Source organism: Schistocerca serialis, chromosome 3 (assembly GCF_023864345.2).
Source record: "Schistocerca serialis cubense isolate TAMUIC-IGC-003099 chromosome 3, iqSchSeri2.2, whole genome shotgun sequence".
NCBI classification, from domain to species: Eukaryota; Metazoa; Arthropoda; class Insecta; order Orthoptera; family Acrididae; genus Schistocerca; species Schistocerca serialis.
Genome location: NC_064640.1, coordinates 605,616,286 through 605,643,740, shown reverse-complemented (window position 1 = coordinate 605,643,740; position 27,455 = coordinate 605,616,286). Strand labels below are relative to the sequence as shown.

The 27,455-nt window shown below is 39.6% G+C and overlaps 1 protein-coding gene across 1 annotated transcript in view; it reads left to right on the top strand.

Moving 5' to 3' along the window:
* The first annotated feature begins 9,442 nt into the window (after window positions 1-9,442).
* The window catches only part of LOC126470488 (neural Wiskott-Aldrich syndrome protein-like), a 102,065-nt gene continuing 84,052 nt past the window's right edge, over window positions 9,443-27,455 (top strand). Inside the window, exons 1-3 of the mRNA XM_050098358.1 lie at window positions 9,443-9,692; window positions 20,526-20,647; window positions 26,259-26,486. Coding sequence (XP_049954315.1) covers window positions 20,549-20,647; window positions 26,259-26,486 — 327 coding nt within the window. The 5' untranslated portion in view covers window positions 9,443-9,692; window positions 20,526-20,548. The remainder of the gene's footprint in view (window positions 9,693-20,525; window positions 20,648-26,258; window positions 26,487-27,455) is intronic.

Here is a 27,455-nt window from a genome sequence, read left to right as displayed (position 1 = left end):
CTTTTGTGGTCTGCTCCCATTAGAAGTGTCCTTTGGCATTCCTTCCTTGGTCTTGCACACCTTGTGCTTTATCTGGGGGTCGTTTCCTATGTCCACGCCTTAAGTTCTTTTTGAGGAGTTATGCAGCTGCCCTTACTGGGTTTTCAGCAACTACTGTGCAGGATTCCAGGCTCTAATGAGTTGGTACCCAGTTTTGCGATTCATTAGGTTATTTGTCACTTACATCTCTATAGATTTTCTTATAACGTTGTCCTAGTATCTGGGAGCCTGTGCCAAAACCCTCATTTCAGCACAATACATGGCATGACTGAGTTCCAGATAGTGCTCAGCAACGGCTGATTTACTTGCCTGTGTTACTCAAGTTTGCTTCTGATTTTCTTTGCATCTAATGTCCACTGTCCTAGTTGTTTGGCCAGTGCACCAAATTATAAATTCCTGGTTTTCATAGTCCCAAGTCGTCTTTCATGTTTACCAATAGCCCTCTTATTTTGGTAGGTAGACAGAATCCACACTTGATGTTGTGTTTCCTGAGAATCCTACTGATTTTGGCAGAAACAGATCCTGCATAGGACAGGTACATCATAGTCTTTGCTTCATCATACACTTCTTCTAGATTGTGTAGCAGAGTGGCTGGATGAAGAGCCTTCTGTATGTGTTTGGCCATATATCCATTCTCACAGAATACTGTCTGTAGATGCCCAGTTTCTACTGCCAGACTATCTGAGTCTGACATCGAGTGTGCTCTATGGACTCATGTCTTCATAACTCTGTTCTTCTGCAATAGGTGGTGACAGCTAATGGCTTGCAGATATAAATCACTTTGTGTAGGTTTGAGATAAAAACTGTAGCAAACAACCCATCTGCTTTCGTTTTAACAAGTACATTTAGAAATGGCAGCTGGCCATCCAGTTCCACAATGAACTTAATATTTGGGCGGCACTAGTTCAGGTGTTCGAGAAACTCACTGAGCCTATCCCTACCATGAGGCCAGATCACAAAGGTATCCTCCTAATAGATGAGGAACCATGTAGGTTTGTATGTAACTGTTTCTAATGCCTCCTCTTCAAATCTCTCTATGAACATTTTGGCAACCACTGGAGAGAGAGGGCTACCCATGGCTACATCTTCTGTCTGTCCATAGTTTTGGCCTTCACACAATCTAGCAAAAAGCCAAAATGAGGCAAGACTGTTGCATACCTGCCCAATGTAGGCTCTGTTTCTGCCGAAATTAGCAGGATTCTCAGGAAGCACAACATCAAGTGTGTGTTATGTCCACCTACGAAAATAAGAGGACTGCTGGGAAATGTGAAATACGGCCTGGTACTACGGAAACCAGAAATTTATTATATACATTGCCAATATTGTACGTTGTACATTGGCTGAACAACTAGGACAGTGGACATTAGATGCAGAGAACATCAGAGGCCCAACTGACTAATACAGGCAACTAAATCAGCCATTGTCAAGCACTGTCTGGAACTCAATCATTCCATGAATTATAATGAAATGAGGGTTTAGGCACAGACCCCCAGATATTGGGACAGTGTTATAAGAGTGTCTATCGAGATACAGGTAAAGAATAACTGATAAATCGTGACACTTGGTACCAACTCAGTAGAATCTGGGGGTTGCTGAAACTGCAATGTGGGCAGGAGCAGAACGCCACAAAAGAAGAACTGAAGGTGTGGACATGTGAAACGACCCCCAGATAGAACATCAGGTGCACGAGACCGAAGATAGGAAGTCACAGGGGCGTCTAATGGGAGTAGATCACAAAGGGAACACTTGGCACTGCACTGAACTGAAAGGCCAGCGCACAGGCAGGTGCATGGGACCGAAGACGAAATATCAACATTCGTCCTGGGGCATCAGATTGAAGAGGGAACGCCTAAGACAACAGATAGAGCATTTGAAACCGCTGCAGACCGTAAACGGAATGGCAGGCAACAGACATGTGCTCTGGAACGAAGAGGGATTGCCTACAGACGCTGCTAGCAGAAGTGGACGAGAGATGGAACACCTGGAACCAGTGATGGAAGGGGAACAGCGTAGGTATAAACACTGGACCTGTTCCACTCAACGAGCAGTCTTAGATAGCACCTGACGAAGATAACAAATCACGTTGTCGAAATATCATGCAAGAATGGCGCTGATGTCTGGCAGAATACCCAACACCTCAAGATGTCATTGACTAGATTATTGAAAAAGGGGGTTATGTTTCAGTGGGCACCTGAATGACAAGTAGCGTTTCAAAATTTGAAAGAGACGCTGACGTCAGTTCCTGTGTTAAGTTTTCTTGATTTCACGAAAAAAAATATATTACTTTGTGATGCAAGCAGTCCAGCTTTGCTTATCATTTTAAGTCAAACTGTAGATGGACAATAACATTCGGTAGCTTATGCATCTCGCAAGCTGAGTAAGGCTGAGCACAGTTATTCTAATACAGAAAAGGGGATGTTAGCTTTGATACACAGTATTTCGTATTTATGTTGCTAGCTATATGACCACAAATTTAAAGTCTACTGAAGGGGTTATTAGGACTAAAAGACCCCTGAAGTCGATTAACAAGGTGGGCATTGAAACTGAGTAAGTTTCAGTATGAAGTAGTTCACGAGCCTGGTGACAAGAAACTAGATGCAAATGTACTGTGTAGGAAAATTGCAGTGTTGCAAGTATTGAGACTTAATCTATTAGATTTGAAAAAGGCACAAGCAGTGGATACAGAATGCTAAGTGTACAGTAAACAACCAGTTTCTTAAGCAAGATGGTGTAAATCAACTAAATTCGAACAATGCATTGTCATTCCTTCAGCACCACAAACTGAAGTGTTATTTACAGGACCATGATCATGCACTACCAGGACGTGGAGGTAGGAGAGATACTGGCAGACGAGATGCAGAAAGATTGCTTTCTATTGCTCAAAAAACAGATTTGAGTAACCAGAGTATACAACTTCATAAATTACCAGAATCGAAAAAACCTTTTCAAATGACAGGAAGTGATGTACCTTTTAAAATCAAACTAACAAAAACAAAACAAAAAAAACTGGTAGTGCATGATCATGGTCCTGTAGTAACACTCCAGTTTGTAGTGCTGAAGGAATGAAAATGCATCGTTCGAATTTAGTTGATTTACCTTTTAATAGAAGTTTAAGGAGTGATAAATACATGCTGATGATGAGCGACCATTTTTCAAGATAACTTGTAATGACAGCAATACAAGATCCAAAAGCAAACACTGTACATCAAGCTATGGCTAAGAATTGGTTACTTACGTTTGATGCACCAGAAACTATATTCACAGATCAAGGAACTAATTTTATGTCTGGTCTGATGAAACAGTTATGTTGTCTATTGAAAGTAAATAAACTGCATACTAGTCCATTCTATGTACAAGGTAATGGCCATATGACATGAGTCCACTGTATCACAATGAAGAAGTTAAGTCACTATATGAACAGTTAACATTTAGACTGGGATACCTGTTTAGGCTATGTGGTGGGTGTACACAACTCAAAAATCCACGCAGCGTTAGGTGTTTCACTGTATGAAGTAGTGTATTGGCGAAAGATGGCATTACCTTTTGATTTATCCCACCAAAGATGGGAATGCAGGGCCAACATGTGAAGCAAATCTGTGTACCATGAAGGGTAAAACCAAGAAACTTTTAACAAAGTTTCAAGGACCATAGCAGGTAGTGAAGATGATTTCACTGGTCAGAGTCAAGTTGCAATTACCAACGAAAATATTGGTTGTACATATCAGTAGAGTTAAATCTTTTAAGGGTACTGCAAATATCTGCATGTTACCACAGAAAAAGAAATTACAGCATCGAATGAGAGTAGCACAGAGCATACTTTACGACCTTAGATTTAGGAATAAGTGATAAAACAGCAGTGTATTGTGTTTAACTTTGTGTTGGATTAACTAGATTAATATTTTTTTAGTTTGCTATAGTAGTTTTCTGTGAGATACACTTTTTACAGAGGAGGGAGGGGATTTATGGTAATCCTCTCTCTTAGGTGATGTCGAAGACAATGTAGAAATGTATTACCGATGAGTGAGCAAAAGTGTCAATTAATAAAGTGTTATTTGGGTCAAAACAAAGAGAGACACACGTTGTTATGTCAATAGGAGACCACAGCAATTGTGTCAAGGAGTTGGTCACCATTTTTTGAGCGCAGAACGTTCGAACTAACTCGCAGTTATGAGAAATTGTTGTTACTAGGAAATATGGAAGCAAAAGAAAGTAAAATAGTAGTATCAGTGCCACAACCACATTTTCAGTGGATTATCAGCCACTGGTTATATTTTATGTTTTCGTCAGAGATAGTAATAGTGAACTGCTACAATAATAGTACTTTTATAGGTATGACAAAGTTAGAGTTAAAACAAAGTGGATTATTAGTAAATAGAACCACGTATGATATAATGGAAACAAAGTTTCACCTTCTTGCTTTAAGTATAGGAGCTCGGATCAATGTTATATTTGCTTGGATCAATGTTATATTTGCTGGAAAAACCTTTAAGTATATTACCCACGCAAAGCAGCACCTTTCTGAATAATACTTTACATCCCACTTTATTACAGGCAATAGATGGGTTAATCATTGCAAAAAAGGACTAATTTCAGGAGATCAAATGTTACAGCATGTGTGAAAATATCAAAAGAAGCGTTAACAAAATATCGTAACAATCAAACAATCAACCACTAGTGGTATGATGATATTAGCTTTTATTTGTACAGTCTACTTTTGCCTCAGAAAGAGAATAAGTTGTGCAAAGGGAACAATCATCCGTGATATTCCTTTGGAATGGATTGGCACTAATATGTAAGATGTTTTAGAGGAAAGTGTAAAACAAAAGGAAGCTAGAAAAATAATTCGAGCCAGGATAAGATTTTCTTTGTACTTAAATGAAGGAAAGGCTCAAAGTAGATGTAAGTATGCAAGACAGTTAACCAAACAGACAGAAAAGGGTAAAATTAAGGACACATTATGTTAAAGTGGAGGGTTATGTTATGTGACAAATTAGTAAGGAAATAGGTCGAAGGTCGAATGGCTGTCGTTACTCCATCATGAGGAAGTATCAAAAGTCATTAGCCAGGAAACATAAACATTTCATCATCGTTACACAGTCAGGAAGACAACAACCTTGGCACTCTTGAGCAAGACTGCGAGCGAGCTCAGCAGAAAATCGTTAGAAGAATGGTCTGAACTGCCTTTCTAATGTTGTGTAAGAGACAGTGGGTAGGACGCAACATCGTCTAGCAATGGTTTGACTAAGTAGCAACTACAAGGGAACAAATTCGTTAAGCATGTGTACTGGAACTGAAGACCGCTGACAACTCAAGAAGAGCAGAACTGATTCAGTCATTACAGTGATATCGTAGAGTGAATCCTGTCCTTGATGGCATAAACACCCCATCCCTACTAGCCTAGAACACTCGATCAGTAGGACCGATCGTGTCCATACCATTTACACTCGATTCTCCAGTTATGGTATAGCAACATCTTGTGTTTGAGATTTTTCTCATGTTGGTCTTACAACTGCTACCTTACGAGAAATTTGTAACCTGTAGCCATGGATACTGAAGTCCAGCATCAAGTACTGAAGTCGGCACAGCAGTCAGCACTGATGGGTAATCCAGAGGTCTACCAATATGGCTCCAGTCCAGGGCAGAACCATTGTAACACTCCAGTGTCACATGAGTCTGATGGTGTACCATATTGGTGGGCCAGGTCTGGCATTCAGCATGACACTGCAGCATCTGACATCGTGGTCCATCAGATGGGACAATATGGGAAGTGATCTTGGAGCGAATGTGTAGTATGGCCGAGCGGTTCTAGGCGCTTCAGTCTGGAACCGCGCGACCGCTACATTCGCAGGTTCGAATCCTGCCTCAGGCATGGATGTGTGTGATGTCATTAGGTTAGTTAGCTTTAAGTAGTCCTAAGTTCTAGGGGACTGATAACCTCAGATGTTAAGTCCCATAGTGCTCAGAGCCATTTGAACCAATTTTGATGGCTTGAACCAAGTTTCGCAGATACAAGCTACTGATACGTCGTTGCTGCCAAGTTCCCTACAAAGATTTTCTCCATTCAAGATAGCCAATTTTGCATTACACTGCAGGACTTTAAAAGCCATTGTCAGACTTGTAGAAGTCTTCAACAGCATTCCATATACGAGCAGGGAGTAGAAGATCTGCAGTAGTAAAGCACAAAAGCTGTTAATAGCAGCTACTCGATCTGGCTGAGATATGCCCAGAGGAGTGGGAGGATATGGATTGTCTCATATGGAACTCTGTGGACCCTGAAATTCATGTAACATGTCAGGATAGACATGCTGGTACGACTGTGAGTGAATGTTTTAGTTTTGTAAGTCCAGGAAGATAAAACCGATATAACTGCATGCTTAGCCCCCTTATGTAGCCTGTTTTCTACCATTTACAAACCCTCTGGTTTCCTATATGCTTTAGCCTAGTCACTATTGAAGAGTACTCAAGTTGTAGGAACACCGGCAGTAATCTGTGCAAATGATGGACGCTGGGGTGGAGCATCAAAAGAGTAAGAAGTGCTGTATGCTGCACTGTGCTTGGTTTCTGTGTGCTGCTGATAAAATGGGCAACAGCAGTTTGTGGCGGCGTGGTTCCCATTACAGTGCAATCACCCAAGCACTCCACTATGTGAGCACTTCAAAGTCACTCTGTATTTGAATGGAAATATCTAAGGAAATCATGGCATTGCAAAACTGATTGAACATACAGTGCAACTGGGTAGCACATACTGCACAAATATACATATTAAGGAAATTGTGATATTTAAACGCTACAACCTACTTAGGTGTGGGAGGATTTTCACATCTCCATTTTCAATTACTTTATTTGGGATTTTTCTCACTTCTGTGACTAAAAATTCAGACTTTATTTCGGCAAGGATGTTATCTTTAGGTAAAGCATTATCAGCATCTTGAATAATGCCCCATCTCTTTGTGAGAAAATTACAGATGTAAGCATCCATATTTTTCTGCTGAAAGACATCAGACAACGGTAACTTATTTGCTGACTACCCAGATCTGGTTTAAGTTTTGTATCTGTGTCTGCCAATAGCAGAGATATTAAGAATTTCATGTCTTAAATTGTTAGTACTTTCTATAAACAAAGCTCTTCCCATTGTCATCGAATATAATTTTCCCATATTACCATTTCACATTCTACAAACACAACATATGAATCCATGCCTGTTAGCTGGTATGTACTCCCCCTGTTGCTATGGTTGCTACGGTATGTGTTGTGTCCTGCAGGAGAGTTTTTTTTTTTTCTTTATTGTACTCCAGTTCCCCATCGGGGTGGGCAGGCAGCAGCATATGCGCTGCTTTTCAGCTGAAAGACATAGAACAAACAAATAGAAGACATTTAAAAATAACAAAGGAGAGAATATGGTGAACATAGATATAAAAAAGGGGGAACATCATGGAAGGCAATAGACTAAAAAAGGGGTGACTGCAAAATGGAGATACAAACTGTTTAAAAGTAGCACACACAAGGCACAGTATGACTGGAGCATAAAAAGTATTGACGGATGGCGTAGCACATAACAAACACTGACGGCGAACCTCAAGGCAGTAAACAATTAAAATCACACCTCTTGACGCACAGTAGAAACAGCACTAAACATAACACTGACGTGGCACACTGACGATCAAAACGGAGGATTTGCCGCGTGCAAGGAGATGAGGGAGACTGGAAGAAGGGAGGGAGGGAAAGAGAGGGGGAGGTGGGAGGGGGGGGCGTGCTGGAGAGGGCCAGGTAGGGAGGGATGTGCGAAGGAAAGAGGCAAGTATGGGGTGCAGGGTCTCAGGGGGGAGGGGGGGGGGGGTAAGGAGGAAAATCCACTCTGTGAGAAGGAGGGGAGAGGAAAAAGGGGGCCCTGGGGAGGGGGTAGGAACAAGGCCAGGTTATAGTTGGAAGGAAGGGGGAGATGTCACGGCGAAGTTCGTCATCTGGGAGGGGGAGGCGCTGGAAATTGCCCTGATGAAGGAGATGGAAGGTGTGGAGGTAGTGAGAGGGAGGGATACAGCGATAGAGGCGCGGCAACGGGCGGGGGGTGGAGAGGAAGGAGGAAACCAGATGGTAGGGGGGATGCAGGAGAGACCGCTGTGGGCACTGAAATAGCCACGTCCATACTACACGATTGGTGGGAAGTATACTGCCCTCTGCAATGGCAGTTTACTGAACTAGCACACAAGTTACTGTCTATGGCTATGGCTTTCACAGTGTAGGCAACATCTGCGGTGTCAACTACATCAATTCCACTACAACATTACTACTATGCAGGTCACTTGGGTTTGCATCAGGAGCTGGTACTTGTTGTGATGATGGTGATTGGTGTGTTGGTTTTTGTCGCTGGGTGCTGTGTGTCGACTGTCGGAGACTGCGACGAGACAGCTGTATACGAGGAATGACGTTCCACTTCCATCCGATGATTCTGAGGACAGCGATGTTGAAGGCAGATTTCAGCAGTAACCGAGTGACGCTGGTCTGTAAATTGCACTGTTGAGGGAGACTGTGTCATGACTGGCTCGATGGTATGACCTGCATGCAGTGCCACAGACGACCCTGGCCGGTAACGCGTCATTTGTTTCTGTTTTAACTGTAGTCGTTGACAGCAATCTTTCCGTGACTTAAGTAAACACTTCCTCTAAACTATTTGTCGCCCCTCCCCCCCCCCCCCCCTTCGTTTTCCTCTCCTTCCCCGCCCCACCCCCATTTTCATTTTTTATTTTCCCATCATCTGTCCAGTTTCCCCCCACCTGCTCTCGGCTGTGGTTGTCACATTTGCCACCCTTTTAGTGCAGTGTTCCAGTGAATGTTCAGTGTTGTTCGTCTTTCTAGTGTTGCGAACAGAAACCATGCTGTCACTGGGTGTGAATTTTATGTCTTTTGCGAACAGAAACCAGACTGTCGCCGTGTTTTTTAATTGTCTGTCTATTATTTTACCTGTCTGCTTCGTATGACCTGTCTGCTTCGTATGTATTTTATTTGCATCATCATCCCTTTGTTGTATGTTTTATGTTCTACGATTTTTTTTCGCCATGTTACTATTTAAGTCTCCGATTTTATCGCCTGTTTTTATTATTTATTCTCTTCATCTTTTTAAAACAAAGTTTGTAGGTTGAAGAGCGGCATACTAAGCTGCTGCCAGTCCGCCGCCTTGGGGGGGCGGGGGGGATCGAAATTCAATAAAAAAAACTATTTGTTAGCTGCCAGGACGAACGCGTGAACCTAAACACACTACTGCTACACCAGAAAAAGTGTACTGCCGCGCGCTAAGCTCAATGCGCTCTTGAGTATTCCACTTGTGTCAGCAACGAATGGTTAGCTTTCTAACTTCCTTGCATTCATCAGCCGTCCGGTAACTGGTTTATCTTTGAGCACAGACAATAGTAGTGTAATGCCGTTGTGATGGGGAAGTGTCAGTTCTTAGAATATTTATGATGTCTGTTTAAAAATACAAATTTAATGTAACTTGAACTCCCACGATTTTACATAATCATGGACATTGATATCGTTTTCATCTCTGCAACAATTAAAGCCGAACATCGTAACTTATCGTTAACCCCACCAACATAACACTTGCTTCTATAGCATTGTTTTTCTCCCGTGGCTTGAAAGTGCGCACAGAGTGAATTGCAGTAAGTAACTTCGTACCGACATGTTGCGCTTGTGTTGTACTATTGTCTCTAATCAACTGTTTATAAACTCATTGCCACTCCAAGTTATTATAGAATTTTGTTCCTGTTATTGTATACGGAAGCTCGCCTTGAGATAAGATTAGGGCGTTACTGTTAGTGCTACGTGTGGCAGCTATTATGGGGATTTAACTCCTGTGCTACATTAATAAGAATGTGGTTATATTTTTAAGTGCGATTGTTGCCCTATTTTTCTGTGTGTGGACAATGTATAGCGTTTTCTTTACGCCGTTATGGATTAAGTTATCCGTGTGGAAATGATTTCACATTCCCTGAAACGAAAGAAAAAAAAAGATCTTGCTGTTCTGATTTCCATTTTAAGTTACTTTGGGTGAAATGTCTCCTCACAGGTAATGCTTTGAATGTAACCATGCTTGTTTATACGTGACATTATTTCCTTATAGAGTGTATCAAATGATTCCAAATATGCAAAGTCGATGTTGTGTTGTACAAAATACGGGAAAGTTATGTTAATGATGTAATACTTCCCACCGAACATTTACCCTCCATCTGAATGAGTTTTCTTCTCTGGGAATTGGTCGTTTCAGTGTCTCCTATTGGTTTTATTAAAAATGGCCAGAATGCAGCAGAGTAAACAACTGCTACTCTTGACAACAAAGATTGACAGTAGCAACACTTAACATACCCATCCTGAAGTCTTCTGTGGACTTTTATTGATTGAGAAATAGGGATCCGAGTGGTGAAGAAAATTGAAAAAGACTGTGCAGTGTTCTATTTGTTATGATAGTCTATTTGTTCTTCATAGCAAGCTCATTTTTGGAAAAAATGTTAAATGTTTTACCGAAATTGCACATTAAAATTTTAAATTTCTGTGTATGGTGTAATGATAAATCTCCTTTCAATGTAAAGAAATTTGTTCCTTGAATCCAATTGATAAAGTTCTTAGATATGTTGCAAGAATGGGAGACAATTTATGTTAAAGTCTTGTAGAACCTAATGTGTAATTTTTCTTCACACTTCATGATAGTGGCCATTTCTGGGACAACTGTTTGCAATGGTACAGCTAGTGTGTTGTTGGGGCCTGTCTGAGATCTTGATTGTGGTGACAAAACTTGTGTGGTCTGTAGTGTTCTAAACATTTCAATTGCAAGAGAAATCAGAAAAAAACTATTTGGTAATAAATCTACAAGTGTTTTGTGCATATAAAATAATATACACATATCATATATAAACTACAAAAAATGCAAGGGGAGACTGCATTACTCGTAGAGGGAAGTCTCTTCTATTTATTATGCTGATTACCTACATTGTAGCTCTCACATGCACTTGGGTCAAGACTCCAGTACATTTCCTTTGTTGTAGCTTAATTTTTTGGGCTCACATTTTTTTAATTGATGTAGTAAGTTCTGAATGTTTTGAACATGTGATAGTGATCACAAATGTGAAAAATGCAAAGTTGCACTGTGGTTAGGAGTCAGTATTAAACTATAGGTCTCCGATAACTCATTGAGTAAGACATTTCATAGGTTTGAGAAGTGTAGTTGCCTGCCACCTCTAGTAGAACCATGCCTAGTATTGCAGTGTGGTGTTGAAACCAAACTTTATGTTGAAAACAGCATTGGCCCTTACCATTCAACAACTATGTAAGATAAATCTTTTCGAAAACAGAGCCTATGCATGTCAAAATTATCATTTAATTGCCTGTGTGGTTAACTAATTTCTGTGTATTCATTTTTCAAGACACAAGGTAACTTTATACTTCTTCCACGGCTATCTCATATAAGTTAGTAGTCAAATCCTTTTCCTTTCCTTTTATTACATGCATTGAGTAGTAAACATTTACTGGTTCTCCATAGCCTAATCCTCCACGGAATACAAAAAAGGACAACCTGTGTCAGCATGTTAGATTTTGAAGACTTAAAAAAAAATAGTCATTGTACTGTCTTTCATTAGTCAGCTTAAGTGATATGTCATTGAGGCATTTGGCAAAAAGTATGTGCTGTGGTGTCATTTAATGTTATCGAAGTACGTTAATAACTTATTGTGCTGCATGCACAGTACTTACAATGAAGTACATCAGATAAAATTTCCTGCCAGGGAGGTCATGGTCAATGTATAAAACTGTCTGTGAAAGATATTGTCTGAGATAAGTCAGCATTTTTGTATTTGGAAAATTTTCATGAAATGTGTCAATGCCTTATTATGCTACCAGACAGAAACAAAGGGTTGTTGATTTTTTGAGGTTTTAATTTAGCCTAAATATATTAAAGGGAGATGATCAAACGTTGAGAAATAGTATTAGCTACTTGTATTTTAACATTTCGTAAATTTCATGACTAGAGTGTGATATTGGACCCCTGTGTTGGTAGTGGTGGCATATCCTGAGGTGTAGGTTAGGTTGAAAGGTGCTAATTTGGCTGTGAGTTGGTGAAGCCAGCTAATGTGAATGCCAGATAAAGGTTGTGGAAACACATTGACCTGTAGTGTAGCCTAATGATCATGTTCTTACCTTATTTAACCATGATTTTCTATATTTAGTGCATTAGAAAGTTTCCCTATTTGAGAAGGAAAGGTACTGTGTGTTCAGGAAGTATCACAATCTTGTGGCAAAATGGCTGTCATAGAAATTGTTGAAAGTGGCCTTTGCTCATTGTTCAGCTTTCCTACAAATCGGGAATAGTTTAAGAGTGAGCTTTGTAAGTAGTGTCATTAAGGTATCTGCACAAGAAAATTTAGATGAGAATATATTAGGAGACCTTAGGAGTCACAACCACCTCAAAAACTCTTGTCTATGAAAACTTTGATCCAAAGACATCATGGAGATATGCTGTACCAAGCGGAATATTTTCTTGCTGAAATCATGTGTAGTCTAGCTGGTCTTCTGCTGTAGGATTGACAAATTGTTGCACCATCTATATGTAGTCCTCACTGTTCATCATACCGTGAAAGAATGCGGAGAAGATTTACCTATGAAATTGCACAGCAACACAGAGAGAACTTGGTGCAGCTGACTTGATTTTCCATATCCCAAATGTGTGATTTCTATGCATTTACATTTCCATCAAGGTGAAACTATACCTTCTCAGACTGTTTGTATCAAATTATTCCCCGTCACGTGAACCACTGTCAGAAAGCTACACTTTACCACTCTCTTCAGGTAAGAGGTCATGACAGTACCAATGGAGAGATCACACAAGCTAGATGACATTGGAGACTTTATGGGACTCGAATATTATGAAACTTGGCTGTCAGAGTTCCTTGCTTTAAAACTTACTGTCAATTGCTTTTCGCTGCATCTGTCTGGAGCTAAAAAGAGATTTGTTGCATAAGGTTGCTTCACTTTTTGAGAACTCTGTAATTATAGCATCCTCATATGTTTTTTTCCTACATATGCCGGCCCTGTGTTAAATACACAGTTAGTCATTCCTCAAAAATTTTATGTGAAAACTCTTTTAAGACAAAACAAACTTAATTCATATGGTAAAGCTTTATTCTTCATGTCCCTCATTTATATATCAACATAGTTGCCCTGATGGCAAACGTGTTTGTGCCATATGGAGACTAGCTCGTTGTTACAGTCACTGTAGAATGTTTGACTCTGTTGAGTGAGGCACAACCTCACCTCTGCTTGCATCACTGGCAAAGTGAAGTTCTCAAAGGTGTTCTTTAAGTTTTGGAAACAGATAAAAATTGGAGGGGGCCAAGTCGCAACTGTATGGAGGATGATCAATGACATTGAAACCAAGACATCAGATTGTCGCAAATGTCACAGCACTCATGTGTAGTCTGGCATTGTCATGCTGAATGTGTGGCTGAACTTGTTGAATTTGTGCTTTCAGTGTCCTGGGGACCTCTCATGCATGTTACACGCTGCCACATGACACACTACAACTTGGAGGCCCCTCATGGCAAACGGTTACACCTTGTGTGAGTGAAGCGTACAGAATAAAAAAAAATTGGAGGCATTACTTTTCAGCTTTCCCTTGGATTTCTTAGTAGGTTTGTATCCATATTAGTGTGTGGCTAATTGGGTGTGTGTCAGGCTGCAAATCTAAATGTCAGTTCTTCAAGCCTCGGTTGGTCCAAGGAATTTTTTGTCAGTCACATTTTTATTTTTTATTTATTTATCCATTCATAGACAATACATATTGTATGTTGTCCCAATGTACATGAAAATTTTACTTAAATTCATTATAAGGAAATGGAACACACACAAGCACATGTTTCTGTCTTTGTTCTTCATAGTTTGCTGGTCTTAAGCATGTGCTTCATATTTCCTAAGCAACAAATGATTTTTGTGTGTACCAGCAATTCTGTGACATTTTTTCTGTTTGGTAAAATATAAACAAACATAATAAATATTATACACTAGTTTCGTCATCTAGAGTCAAAACACTGCTCAGGTAGATTTCTTAAGTTTATTTTTTCTTCTAATTGTCTGATCTTAACTGGCATTGTGTTGTAATAAAGTATGGCTTACATACCTTTGTGTAAAAGTTATTTTGCTAGCTGTATATGGAGGGTTGAGCTGTATTTGATGTTGTAGACATGATAGCATTTTTCAGATAATCCTCAAGGTTAGCTATGATAATTAAATCACGTCTTTGTGTAGTGAGAGTACAGTTAGTATTTTTAGTTTTCAGAGTAAGGGCTTATAGTGTGTCTGCAGAGGACTGTGCATTGTTTTTCAGACAGACTTCTTCTGTACTAATGAAAAATAAGATTGTTTCAAAATGCTAAGTGAGTGTACCCTAAATTGTGAAATTGATATGCTGCAAGAGACTTGAAATAGCCAAATTATTCCATCCTTGGCAATACTGTGCTGCAAGCATTTGAAATAATCCTTTGAGCCTCACAGGTTGAGTCTGCAAATTTCATTACACAGTGTTGTAGAATCTACTTTTGAGACTTTATTATCCAATATCAGAATTAGATTATTACCTGACCACGATATTGTTGCATTTGACCACCCGTGGTCCTTATCGGAAACACGCAGTTATGCTACAGTAAACAGTACATGCACAATTGTCTTGAAATCATTCACAATCTGCTACATTTTCCTTAGTGACCACTGTACTTGTTTACTGTAACATAACTGCATGTTTCCGATAAGGACCACAGGTGACCAAGTGCAATAATATTGTGGTCAGGTAATAATCTAATTCTGATATTGGATAATAAAGTCTCAAAAGTAGATTCTACTACACTGTGTAATGAAATTTGCAGACTCAACTGGTTATTCTGTGATTCACAGACTAGGCTAAAATCAATCTTCCGCAATATGTTAGTCGACCACAATATTATTGCACCTGGGAGTGAAGGTGCTTCGGTCAGGTTATCGTGAGTTTTTCTCATGATATCTAACTAGGACACACTGTTACGAAATCAGGCTGTGCTGCTAGAATGATATGATGTCTTCTCCTCACTCAGGTCATGTTGCTGAGTTTGTGATTCTGACCTCTCACTCGTGTGAGGTGAGGCAATATCTTCCAGGTTTGTTCTGCTTTCTGCAGTGTCATTTTTCTGCCTGTTTGTTGCTTTGTTTGCAATGTGGGGTGTTGGCCTGGCTCGGCTTGGTGCTGCCTGGAGAGGTCTTGAAGAATATTTTACATTTTCCCATAATACATTTGTGCTTTGTAACAGCACAGTACCAACTGGGTATCTCGCTCTTGCAAAAATTCGTAGAGTTAAAAAGTGTTGTTGCTTGTGTAGGTCGTACATGACCATGTATTCAGTTTGAGATGGTGGCCAATAATGTAGCAATTGAAATTTTATATGGGGATTCAGAACAAAGTAGAAAATTCTTACAGAACATGTATGCGCTACTGAGATGAATGGACCAGTGTTGATTTAGTTAAGTCATTCTAAAAGATGCAATTTTTCTTTGTTTCATAATGAAACTTTGTTCTTGACTTATTTCAGTGTAAACATTTTTGTTTCTTGCATACACTGATGCAAACTTTTTCATTTAGATGGTAGTACACTTCTCAAAACAGAAAGATGTGCAAGTTTCTTAAGGTACTGACAATTATTGCTTGGAAATGGCAGCTGCTATTTTCCAAGAATATTCAGGCATGTTTGCACTATTTTCTTTTTTCAGTTAGGAGATTGTCACAGAAACATGTTAAAAGCATCATAGGTATTTTGCAATGAAACTGCACATAATTAATCTTTCTGCTAACTTCCTGGCAGATTAAAACTGTGTGCCCAACCAAGACTCGAACTCGGGACCTTTGCCTTTCGCGGGCAAGTGCTCTACCAACTGAGCTACCGAAGCATGACTCACGCCCGGTACTCACAGCTTTACTTCTGCCAGTACCTCGTCTTCTACCTTCCAAACTTTACAGAAGCTCTCCTGCGAACCTTACAGAACTAGCACTCCTTTCTTTCGGGAGTGCTAGTTCTGCAAGGTTCGCAGGAGAGCTTCTGTAAAGTTTGGAAGGTAGAAGACGAGGTACTGGCAGAAGTAAAGCTGGGATTACCGGGTGTGAGTCGTGCTTCGGTAGCTCAGTTGGTAGAGCACTTGCCCACGAAAGGCAAAGGTCCCGAGTTCGAGTCTCGGTCGGGCACACAGTTTTAATCTGCCAGGAAGTTTCATATCAGCGCACACTCCGCTGCAGAGTGAAAATCTCATTCTGGAAACATCCCCCAGGCTGTGGCTAAGCCATGTCTCCGCAATATCCTTTCTTTCAGGAGTGCTAGTTCTGCAAGGTTAGCAGGAGAACTTCTGTAAATTTTGGAAGGTAGAAGATGAGGTACTGGCAGAAGTAAAGCTGTGAGTATCGGGTGTGAGTCGTGCTTCGGTAGCTCAGTTGGTAGAGCACTTGCCCGCGAAAGGCAAAGGTCCCGAGTTCGAGTTTCGGTCGGGCACACAGTTTTAATCTGCCAGGAAGTTTCATATCAGCGCACACTCCGCTGCAGAGTGAAAATCTCATTCTGAATCTTTTTGCTATTATTCTGTGCAAGTGTGTCCTGGAACTACTGAAATTTGTAATTATTGCTCAATTAACCATTTTTATATAAATGCTATAGTGACGATAGACTTTGTAGGGCACTCTGAACGTTGTATTTCAATGACAATTCTACACAAATATCAGCCAGTCTGACTGCTTATGTGTTTGAAGGTACAGAAAAAAAAATATGTACACAAGAACAATAACACAACAATACCAATATAAAATATTATTCAGTTTCACTTTGGATTTCAAAAGGATCTCTCCACAGGACATGACTTTTTCGATTCAGGAATCAGATTATGCAAAATGTAAATAACAAAATATTGGCAACTGTTGTTTTCTGTGATTTGTCAAAAGCATTTAATTGTACAATTCACAGTATTCTCTTAGGAAAACAAATAGTATTGTAGTGGAAATAATTCTGGAACTGGTTTTCAGCATATCTAATTAATAGAATGCAGAGTGTCCGATTAAGAAACACTATGTTTTTACTCAATGAAACATTTTGAGACTAGGGAATAATCACTATAGATGTAAATGTCGATTAGAGTGATGTCAGCCACAATTCCAACAACAGTATAATTCTGATTTATTTATCTCAATAAAAATAAACCCAAGTGGTCGGTCAGTCAGTCTCATGGCGTCAGGAGGAGGTCACTCCAATGTTACATAATGCGACTCTGCCAAAGGGAACCAAATGTCATCCTCCTGTTCTGCCACCTTTCTGTCTCTTATAGGCTGCACAGCAGTGGATACATTTTGCTGTAATTATCCTAGTACGTATATAATTTATGTGAACTGGACAGAAATTCGTGAATGGAATCAGAGAATGGAAGGATGTGTGTAGTAGTCCACAGGCACTAAAAAAGATTGAAATCATTGCTAAGTTTTAAGATGATGATGTAATGGTTGCCCAGCCAATTGTAATCTACTTTCAAAAGTTATTGTTAAACATTTTATAGTTAATTGTGACCTATGTACCGAGGTAGGAATGTTGCCTCAGAAGAGGTTATAAGTTTATCTGAAATTCTGACAAAGAATTTGCTCAGTACATACTAGGTGTGTGTAGCCAGTCAGTACTGCTAACTGGGAAGCCACCTAGGATTCTTGGCCCAAGTTGCTAACACTCTCTTGTACAGGCACTCAGGTAGGTAGGATGTGTTTTCTTCCTTGTTCCTACATGCAGCATGATCACATATGGTATGTTAAAAGGCACCCTGCTAATATACCATCCCCTGGACCCACCAAGACTGGTTGGCTGCCTGTCTGACTGACTGCTTGGACAAACTGTATCCTAACTTGGGTGGGAATAAACTGGAATTCTGAGAAGGAAACAAATTGGTCAATCTCGCAGAACATAATTCCATTGAAATTTTTCTTCCATAATGCCTTGAAGAAAAGTGTGGTTTGATGTTGTTGCAGTTGATTAGGGAAGTCTATCTTCAGATTTTTGTGAGAAGTGAGTTGGACATCTCAATATCAGTGCTAATAATAAGAATGCGGAAGTGATGTAAAATCATTCTTTTGCTTCACAATCAGTGGTATTCTCATGTAATCTTGACTCAGTCTCTCTCTCTCTCTCTCTCTCTCTCTCTCTCTCTCTCTCTCTCTCTCTCTCTCTCTCTCTCTCTGTGTGTGTGTGTGTGTGTGTGTGTGTGTGTGTGTGTGTGTGTCACAATTTCTGCATTGTTACTGAAAGTTCTTACTGAAAGTTCTATATAAATTGCATAATCTGACTCGTGGCCAGATGTCTGTCACTGACACACATCAGCCATGCTTAGATACTTTTTCTTCAGTCTTCATAGCTAACTTTGAAATTTACTTTCCATTACAGTCAGCTTGAACTGTGTCATTTGGAGCTATTGACTCCAGTGTTTGATCCCTGAAGCATTAAAAAAATCATGTAGGGTTTTAGAAAACTTTGTTCTCAAATAAAATCCTACACATAACCATCATTTACAAAATACAAGCTGAGTACCCAGCTTTGCCTGGGTATGTATTCGTTCCAGTCTTCTATTGCTCCATCTCCTCCTCTGCCCTCCTCCTCTGCCCTCCTCTCTGACCGTCTCCTCCTCCCCTTTCTCTGTTTGTCTCCTTCTCCCCCTCTCTCTTTCCATTTCCTCCTCCTCCTGCTCCTCCTCCTCCCTCTCTCTGCCTATCTCTTTCTCCCCTCAGTGTGTCTGTCTGTCTCCTCTTTTCTTTCTCTGCCCATTCCCCTCCCCCTCTTTCTGTTCATCTCCTCCGTCCCCCTCTCTTTCTGTCAGTCTTCCTCCCCCCCCCTTTCTCTCTCCATATTATCACTCACATACCAGTAGGAGGCTGGTGGTTCTTACCTCCACAGTATTTCTGTCCATATTGTAAGTAATATGTGTACCAAATGTGGTGGAAATGATTCCAGGGTTTAGGATGAGCTTTTTACCCATGACTTTGTCCACAAATGCCTGTCAAGTATATTTCACACGTACTTGTACACACAATTCACCTGTATCTGTGTTGTATTTTGTCCTGCAGTTTCATTTTCATCCAACTATTTGAAAACTACCCATACATTTATTAGTAGTTGCTTATTGGCCAGATCTCGACTACAGTTTAGTGGCTTCTTTTCACTTAGTTGATTCACATGTTCTGTAGATCCTGTTTTTTCCTTCTTTTTTTAAAATTGGAAAAACTTTGTCAGTCTGATACGAGACCATTTATCACTTCTTGTAATCATTTTTCAACTCACAGAAAAAAGTTTTGTAAGAAGGGCATTTCAGGCAAAATAAGTGTCGTCAAAAATACGTCCAAATTTCAAACTGGCTGATCACGAATAATTATGTTCCATTATAGTGATCATTATAATTCTTGTTCTCCTCCCCCCATTCATGGTAGGTTTACAGGAGAAAATATTTTCCATTCACTTTGGAAGTGTTTTCTATTGTTCACAGAATTGTGTTACAAAGGAGACATGATCAATTAGTTTTTATGGCATAGATTGATTGCACCTTCCCCCCCCCCCCCCCCCTTTTTTTTTTTTTTTTTTTTTTTTTAAAAAAAAAAAAGAAAAAACTTGGTCTACTGAAGGCTGTGGAAACAGTATCTCTTCTGACTTCGTTCTATCTATTACTTTAACATCTCTTTAATCATAAGATAAAGTGTTAATGGCAAATTAATGTCTCATACAGCTTTCAGATTCCGTACAAGGTGTGCACATGTTGGCTTACATAATGTTGTGTAGTGAATACTTTAAGTGCAACTTGTTTTCTTTTGTTTAGCTCTGGCAGGCATTTGTGTTGGAGTAGTTGCTAACACTAATAACATGTTGGAGTCCAATGTAGTTTTTGAAGTTCTCATCCTGTTTTACATAATTTGAACTTCGCACGAAACAGAAAAACACTACTGTGTGTGTGTGTGTGTGTGTGTGTGTGTGTGTGTGTGTGTGTCAAATTTATAGACCTTGACCTAGGTGCTGCCCATTCAACTTGAGAAGAAAGTTAATTTGCTATGAATCACATTTTCTGGGAAAGTGGCATTCATAGTTTGTAGTCAGTACTTCTTTCTTAGGAATATTTATTTTACTGAAACCAAATGGAAAAAAAAAGAAACTTTTTGCGTTTATGTTAAGGAAGATATTCACAAGTGTGGATGCTGAATACATTAAATGAATAAAAATGTAAAAAAGAAGAAATTCGATATAAATAATTGTGGCTATTTGAGTGGGAAATGGGCAGGGTGAGAGAGTTTATAAATAGTATTTGCAAATAAAAATAGCTGTAGGACATTAAGTGTTGTTGCTCCTTTCGTAACAATTAATAATGTTCTACCCAACAGTAAGAGAGAATTCAATTAATGTTTGTTCGTTTTTTCTTTTCTTTTATAGGGTCTGCAAACTGAAGAAAGGTAATGAAATCTGGATCAATGTCGCTTGAACAACGATGTTCACTCCTGCTTACACGGGAAGAAAATGCTCAGGTACACAGGATGCTGGGAAACAGGTGTATGGTATGTAGCACTTTTATCAGGCGTTGAGCACTAACCGCACTTGTAAAATGTGATATTTGGTAGACTTGAGCTGTCCATTGTGGGAGTATAATCTATAGTTTGTTACTGTCGCTTTGTGTAGCCATGTCTTTTGACTCATGTGCACTCGTGGTGGTTCCTCTTCATGGAATGTATTGAACACTGCTTGAGAAGGAATGAATTAATGAAAGAGTAAATGAATGGTTAGTCACATTGATGGAAAAACTAAAATACAGGAGGAAATAGATGTTACCATTACCTCTATTTGTAATGTTGTGTGCTGTAGCCATTGTATAAACAAATAGTGAATTTGGTGATTGATGAAAACAGCCAGGTAGCACCTAAGTATATGGCATTTCCAATACAACTACAGAAACACGGTGTGAAGTGTGTGTTTCAACGATTGTGTAAGGTTAGGGCTCTTTTAGGATCTGTGAAGGATGATTTAGTTTGTGTAAGGCAGGTGTCTACTGTACCCCTTTCAGTTGTGTGTGACATACATTGATCGGACAATCAGGACTTTGGAGGACAAATACCGGGTGATCAAAAAGTCAGTATAAATTTGAAAACTGAATAAATCACGGAATAATGTAGATAGAGAGGTACAAATTGACACAAATGCTTGGAATGACATGGGGTTTTATTAGAACAAAAAAATACAAAAGTTCAAAAAATGTCCGACAGATGGCGCTTCATCTGATCAGAATAGCAATAATTAGCATAACAAAGTAAGACAAAACAAAGATGATGATCTTTACAGGAAATGCACAATATGTCCACCATCATTCCTCAACAATAGCTGTAGTCGAGGAATAATGTTGGGAACAGCAATGTAAAGCATGTCGGGAGTTACGGTGAGGTATTGGCATCGGTTGTTGTCATTCAGCATCCCTAGAGATGGTCGATCACAATACACTTGCGACTTTAGGTATGCCCAAAGCCAATAATCGCACGGACTGAGGTCTGGGGACCTGGGAGGCTGAGCACACGATCATCACCAAACGACGCGTGCAAGAAATCTTTCACGCGTCTAGCAATTTGGGGTGGGGCGCCATCCTGCATAAACATTGTACGTTCCAGCAAGTGTTTATCAGCCAGGCTGGGGATGATGCGGTTCTGTAACATATCGGAGTACCTCTCACCCGTCACGGTAGCAGTTACAAAACCAGAATCACGTATTTCCTCGAAGAAAAAAAGGCCCGATAACAGTAGATGTGGTAAATCCAACCCATACCATGACTTTCTCGTCATGCAATGGAGTTTCCACGACAGTTCTAGGATTTTCAGTAACCAAAATTGTGCAGTTGTGGCCGTTGACAGACCCTCGGAGCATGAAATGAGCTTTATGGAGTTTCCACGACAGTTCTAGGATTTTCGGTAGCCAAAATTCTGCAGTTGTGGACGTTGACAGACCCTCGGAGCTTGAAATGAGCTTTGTCGGTCCACAACACGTTATTCTACCAATCGTCATCTTCCACCATCTTTTGAAACGCCCACACCGCAAATGCCCTCCGCTTTACTAAATCACCAGGTAACAGTTCATGATGCCGATGGATTTTGTATGGATAGCATCGGAGGGTACGCCTTAGTGCCAACCAAACAGTAGTGTGTGGAATGCCAGTGCACCTGCACAAACGCTGACTTCCCTGTGCATAGATGAACCCGCTACAGTCTCCATTTCTTCCTGAACTGTCTCAGCAGCATTACGCCTTGTGCTCGGTCGGCCACTACAGGGTCTATCGTGGCTTCAAACTTCGAAATCATTCTCGCCACAGCTGCATTTGTCAACGGACCTTTGCCCATTCGAATACCCTCCTATGGCGATAGTATCGTAACGCTGAACTCACACATTCCCCATTCTGATAATACAGCTTCACTAAAAGCACCTTTTCAGGTAATGTCAACATGCTGTGACTGCTGGCGCATATGATTCTCTCTCTCATTACAGCTCCTTTTATACAAAATTGTCATGTGCAGTCACTGACATTTTGCTGTCCAGCGCCATCTGTCGGACATTTTGTGAACTTTTTTTTCCTAATAAAACCCCATGTCATTCCAAGCATGTGTGTCAATTTTTACCTCTCTTTTTACTTCTCTATCTACATTATTCTGTGGTTTATTCAGTTTTTAAATTTATACTGGCTTTTTGATCACCCGGTATATAGAATGTAAGCATCTCACATACTGACAGTAGCAGAGCAAATATACTGTGCAGAATATTGGCTTGGTACTGGTAGAGATGGAAGTTTTTGCTTAAATTATGCTTGAAATCCTGCAGTCGCCTAGTCGCCTTGGTCCCACAGCAGAGCTCACCCGTGGGTCAATTAATATTCATGTCAGTAATGTCTGATGTTGATTGTCATTAGTTTTGTGGTGGCACTAGTTTGTGTGGGTGGGTGGTTTTATTTTAGTGTAGCTTTGTCTACCCAGGGTTTAAATTTCCTTGCATGGTTCTCACTCACTGCATTTGTGCCTTTAAAATGAAAGGATGTTCGCCTGTCGAAATGTTGGCAGTTGCTGAGGACATCACCTGGCTGTTGTTTGAACATTTTATATGCTGGGAGAAACTCAACTTTCACAACTATAATGGAAATAAGATAAATTACCTGTGGAAAGTAATCAGTAATATTTAGTAGAGTGACATTTCAAGAAAAGAAATTGACAAAAAGTAAGTAAGTAATTAATTGTTTTAAAGTGGTGGTTTCACATTGGAAAATAATTTTAAAATTTTCACAATATTAACCTTTAGGCTATTATCATAGTGAGCAAAGAATACAAGGAGAAATTGGTGAAAAGTAAAGAGTCAGTTTTGATGAGGTGGTTTCACTTTAGGACCAATGGGGTACAGTTTTCAACCATCCATAATTTCATTTGCTATATTTGAAAGCAATTTCATATTTTCCGTAGAAGTAATCCCATGAACTCAGAGTGCTGAAAAGAAACTGTAGTCCAAAATATCAAGCAAAAATGGACCTAAAATTTTATAAATTAATATCAAAAGTACATACTGCCTTGGTGGTTTCATTTCAAAACTACTCATAAAAGCAGTAGTTCAGTCTCAAATTTACATTACATTAATGTAAGGTATACTTACTTTTACTGTCAATGGCCTACTCAGCACGATCACAAAAAGAAAGGGGCGGGGGGGGGTACTATCTCCTACAATCATGTAGCCCAATCTCCGTGCTGACTGTTGCTTTGAATGCCGTAAATGTCTGCTACAATTCACTGCATTCTCAGAAACACCTCAATGTACAACTAGAGGTATTTGAGTTGCAATAACATCAGTGGTTTCATGTGAAAGGCACTGGGACTTCAAATAAAAATAAATGGTTCGAGCAGAAACCACTCGTACTCAAAGGATTAATGAAGCACTTTGACTACTCTCTCAGTTGTGGGAGTGAAAAAAATGGAAAAAAGTGATGTTGTGTAATATGAAATTTTGTGTGTGTGTGTACTGCTGTGTGCATCATCTCTTAAATTATTGTCTCTTGGTGTTTGTAGGTATATGAAGTGGGTGCAGAAGTTAAATTCTTTCAACAGGCCATTATGAGTACAATGTAATGAAAGTGGGGAGTTTCTATCAACAGGCCATTATGAATACAATGTAATGAAATTGGGGTGTTGTCACTGAATAACTGTCAGAAGACAGAAAATGAATGTGTAGAGCAGTATGAGACTGCACTGTAGGTGAATTGGTGTAAAAATGATAGCTATTATAAGGGTGTGATCCTAACAGTTCAAAGTAAACTGGAAAGGTGTCAAGTCAGGAGAAGGGAAAGAACTTGTGTATCATATTTTGGAAAATGGTGCTTCAAGATTTGGGCAAAATTGTATGTGTATAAATGCAGTGTTCAGAAACGGATATAACTTGAGCAACTCTGACTGGACCACTAAAATAAAAGAGGCAATAACTTTAAATGTAGCAGAGCTAACATATCCTTGATAATGAGTTAAACATTGAACTAGGAGAAGCAAAAATACTTAGAGAAATGATTAAAAAGGCAGATAGAAACTAATTGCAAATCCATGTGGACAGCATTGATCAAATATAGCTTGAAAGTTCAATTTCATTAATCTCACACACTCGTGCAGCAAGCAGATAGAGCAGTGAAACTGGCATACACATCTCTACAGTAATGCTCAGATAATGTTAGAGTAAAGGTATGAGCACCACTGATTTGTCGCACTTTGTCCCCACTGTGACCTTAATATGGTGGTACCAATACAGTTGATGAATGTAAGATATGGGACATGTGGTAAACTGCTTTCTTACACATACGACTCACCATTTTATTATTTACTTTTTGACAATCGTTGCTAAAAATTTGTTGTCCAGTGGGCTGATGGTGTGTGTGTGTGTGTGTGTGTGTGTGTGTGTGTGTGTGTGTGTGTGTGAGGGGGGAGTGCAAATGCATGTGTTAGGCCAGTTTGAGGGTTGTCACAATTTGTGGTGGATTTGCACTCTTGGATTATAAATGGTAAATGAATGTCAGACTAGTCTTGGAACTATGAGAAGAATTTCTGACGTTAGTGTAGTTTCCATTGAAAGTATGAATGTAAGTGATTGATGGAGGCCCATCTAAAGTACCTTTGTGTTCAAAGTGGAAGTTGAGCTCTCTCTCTCTCTCTCTCTCTCTCTCTCTCTCTCTCTCTCTCTCTCTCACACACACACACACACACACACACACACACACACACACATAGGGATGGCCCAAAAGTACTAAATGTGTTCTCCTTCTTTGTCATAACAGTAAGATATTTGGTTATGAAAAACCAAAAACTTTTATTTGAGTCACGGCGTGACATGCATAACATAATCAAAACATTACAGTTTGGTAGCATTTACAAGGAGACTCGCTGGAACTAGTGCAAGACAATATGAAGGGTACTCACCCACCAGGGGCAGCTGCCTTCATGCTGCAGGCAACTGCTGCACTGTCTCCACTTGGCAGTCTCAGGTGGAAGTGCCTGAAGCAGTTGAACGGTGCACTACTTGAATGTGCCATGCAGTGCGGCTGTAGTGGTGGTGTAGTAATGTGTGGGTTACTATACTACTGATGCATTTTATGGATTATGGCCATTTTTTAAGTTACAAATTTTGTATGTAATCTTTAGTGTTTGAACCATCGATTCATTGTGATACTGATGTCAGGAAATTTGACAAAAATAATACTCATTTTTCTAGGACCCAAATCAAAGATGTCCCAATTTGCACTCCCCCTGCCCAAACTACCACAATTTGAAATATATGCTGTGCATGTCAGAATTCTGAAATACCCACAGTTTGCAGCAGATTATGGCAATTGGCTGCCTGTAGATAGAAATCTGTGTGCATTAAACGTACTCTTGAAACTAGATTACCTATCCCAAGAAATTGGTTTTAGCATGATATTGTAAAATAATTACTGTGTAATATTAAATCATCATTTATTATTAAACATTACTGAATTATTAAACTTCTTGTCAGTGATATAATACTACTTCCTTATGGTTTGAAGTTTTAATTAGTTCACAGATAACAGTTCATATTTGGTGTGAACTGCCTTCAGTGAACATGGTGAGACATTTACATCAGGATTTTCACTTTCAGGCATTGGCATCTGCCGTCATCCAGTTGTTTGTGTCAGATCCACCGGATCACTCGTCTTGGAGAAAATATGATGCTGGTGTCTTGTGCCTTGTGAAAGACAATTCACGGAAGTCTTACTTCTTTAGATTATATTGCTTAACAAGAAAGCAGATGGTGTGGGAGCATGAAGTTTATAAGGGGTTTGACTACAAGACACTGAGACCATTTTTGCATTCTTTTGAAGGCGAGGTAAGCTAATTTCCAATGCTTTGATGACTACACAAATAATTTCCTTCCTGCATGACATTAATTACAGTATAATTAATTTTTAATGTCACTATGATAACTCAAGTCATTCATCAGTTTAAATGTGTGAGTCTCTTGTTTACAATTGTTGTGACATTGTTTCATTTACTTGTGCAATTTTTTATCATCAGTAAGGTATGCGGGAGATAAATGCTACTTCGCTTTGTGGCTCTCATATCTTCAATGAAAAGATTTGTTGTTTTTACAAGTAATGTACTAAATTGTGTTGAGAGTTGTATACAAGAGGTGACGTGTTAATGCAGGTGAGCAAGATAAAAACAGTGATTACATGTGAGATTTGCCAGTGATTAAATTCTTAAATACACAAAACCCATGTTTAGCAGACATTCACTGTCAAATGACTGAAATATTTCTGGCTCGAGGCAGTGAGTGAACCAGTGGTTTGTAGATGGATGTGTATCTTCTGAGGAGTGTGTGCACAACTTTTGGAGACAACTGAAAAATGTGTGGGAAGGGCTTAATCAGCAGTTGAAGAGTACAGACATTTCATACTGATAATTCTGTTCTGCCCAGAACCATTTCTCCTTTGTGGTGAACATGAAAGGATGTTGCCTAGATAGGTGCTAAGAAAGGCAAAATGGACATTACACAGCCAACTGTTAGTGTGTGAATGTAGACACATAGTCCACGGTTATGTGGATCATATCCCCAAAACAATCCACCACACCGTCAATGCATGCATGCTTAAGTTTTTGGGTCAGCCATGATGACCACTCATCATTCAATAAAACGAAGATTACCACTCTGCAGTAAGGAACAGATGTGCAACTCTGTGGAAATTCAAATGCCATCTGATTACAACCTCTCAGATGGTGGAAACAAAAGGCTGTTGTATAATTATGGAGAGCAAAAAGAGATTCTGGCAACAGTCAATGAACTCCATCAACAGTT